Source organism: Engraulis encrasicolus, unplaced genomic scaffold, assembly GCF_034702125.1.
Source record: "Engraulis encrasicolus isolate BLACKSEA-1 unplaced genomic scaffold, IST_EnEncr_1.0 scaffold_28_np1212, whole genome shotgun sequence".
NCBI lineage: Eukaryota > Metazoa > Chordata > Actinopteri > Clupeiformes > Engraulidae > Engraulis > Engraulis encrasicolus.
The window spans coordinates 2,737,844-2,739,603 of record NW_026945577.1 but is presented as its reverse complement, the minus strand read 5'-3'; the positions used below and the strand labels follow the sequence as shown (position 1 = coordinate 2,739,603).

The 1,760-nt window shown below is 48.6% G+C and overlaps 1 protein-coding gene across 1 annotated transcript in view; it reads right to left on the bottom strand.

Moving 5' to 3' along the window:
• Positions 1 to 1,726: 1,726 nt before the first annotated feature.
• LOC134443133 (stonustoxin subunit beta-like) overlaps positions 1,727 to 1,760 on the bottom strand; it is an 8,108-nt gene continuing 8,074 nt past the window's right edge. The window contains exon 3 of the mRNA XM_063193049.1: positions 1,727 to 1,760. This exon is cut by the window's right edge and continues 493 nt beyond it. Coding sequence (XP_063049119.1) covers positions 1,727 to 1,760 — 34 coding nt within the window.

The following is a 1,760-nucleotide window of genomic DNA, read 5'->3' as shown; positions in this document are numbered from 1 at the left end:
GAAAGATGACGTTAGCTTTTAGGACCAAATAAAAGCATGGCTACGTCTCGGGTGGAGTTGGGCTGCCATTTTCAATGTACCATCTGTAAGGGCAGATAACCCATCGTCGCTCGCAGATTTTAAATGCTACCTCTGTTTCTGTGTGTGTTCTTTCAGGTCAATTTGATAAGGTAATACAGTGAAATTGTTAAGGTGATATAGTAATTTTATTCACATGAACAGGTCCAGGGGGTATTCTAAAAAGGTTGAGAACCACGGACTGCTGTATGTAATGAGGATCTTGTGTGTGTGTGTGTGTGTGTGTGTGTGTGTGTGTGTGTGTGTGTGTGTGTGTGTGTGTGTGTGTGTGTGTGTGTGTGTGTGTGTGTGAGTGTGTGTGTGTGTGTGTGTGTGTGTCCTGTAGGATGAGGAGCTCATGTGATCTGGCACAGGGACACTGAGGAGCCAACCCAACACACAGAGGCCTAAACCCCAACCCCAGGATATAGGGGCTGAGTGAATGTGGAGTGGAACTTGTGCAGGTGTGTGTGTGTGTGAGTGGTATATGACAGTGCCATTTTAGCCCCATCACCCCACAGTTTGTGTGTGTGTGTGGACTTTTTGTACTTTTTTTCTATTTTGTCGAAAACTGAGCTGAGTTTGATCCTCTAACGACACCACGTGTGAGCATGTGTGTGTGTGTGTGTGTGTGTGTGTGTGTGTGTGTGTGTGTGTGTGTGTGTGTGTGTGTGTGTGTGTGTGTGTGTGTGTGTGTGTGTGTGCGTGTGTGTGTGTGCTGAGGTGCCACCTCTAACCCCAGGATAGAGGGGCTGAGTGAAGGTGGAGTGGAACGTGTGCAGGTGGGTGAGTGTGTCAGAGGAGACGCTGTAGAAGGACAGAGTGCCTGCTGGCCAGTCCAGGTACACTCCTATTCTGCTGGAGTGGGGGGAGGGGGCGGGTATATCAGTACTCTTATTATTGTGAAGGGCAGTGTAACTGTTTTACCCCAGGTCTCCAGGACTTGTCATTACGTCCAAACCAGCTCTCAACCCCCCCCCCTTTATATGCCACTGCTATATTAGCCCCATCACCCCTCAGTGTGTATATGTGTGTGTATGTGGACTTTTTCTACTTTTTTTCAATTTTGTCGAAAACTGAGCTGAGTTTGATCCTCTAACGGTGTGTGTGTGTGTGTGTGTGTGTGTGTGTGTGTGTGTGTGTGTGTGTGTGTGTGTGTGTGTGTGTGTGTGTGTGTGTGTGTGTGTGTGTGTGTTAAAGGTGTGCATGTTAGACGCCTGCCAGAAAGAAATGTGTGTGTGCATGTGTGTGATGGATGTGGCCGTGGAGTATTTTTTAATAGCAGTGTGTGTGTGTGTGTTAGCAGTGTGTGTGTGTGTGTGTGTGTGTGTGTGTGTGTGTGTGTGTGTGTGTGTGTGTGTGTGGGGGGGTGCATGTTGAGATTGAATGTAGAGTGGTAATACACACACACACTCAGCAGTGTGTGTGTGTGTCAGCAGTGTGTGTGTGTATCACCACTCAACATACCCCCCCCCCCACACACACACACAAAACAGTCCACACTGAAAGTAGTCCACACACGTAAGTGAGTGAGTGTGTGTGTGTGTGTGTGTGTGTGTGTGTGTGTGTGTGTGTGTGTGTGTGTGTGTGTGTGTGTGTGTGTGTGTGTGTGTGTGTGTGTGTGTGCGCGTGTGTGCCACAGTTGTGTGTGTCCTGTAGGATGAGGAGCTCATGTGATCTGGCACAGGGACACTGAGGAGCCA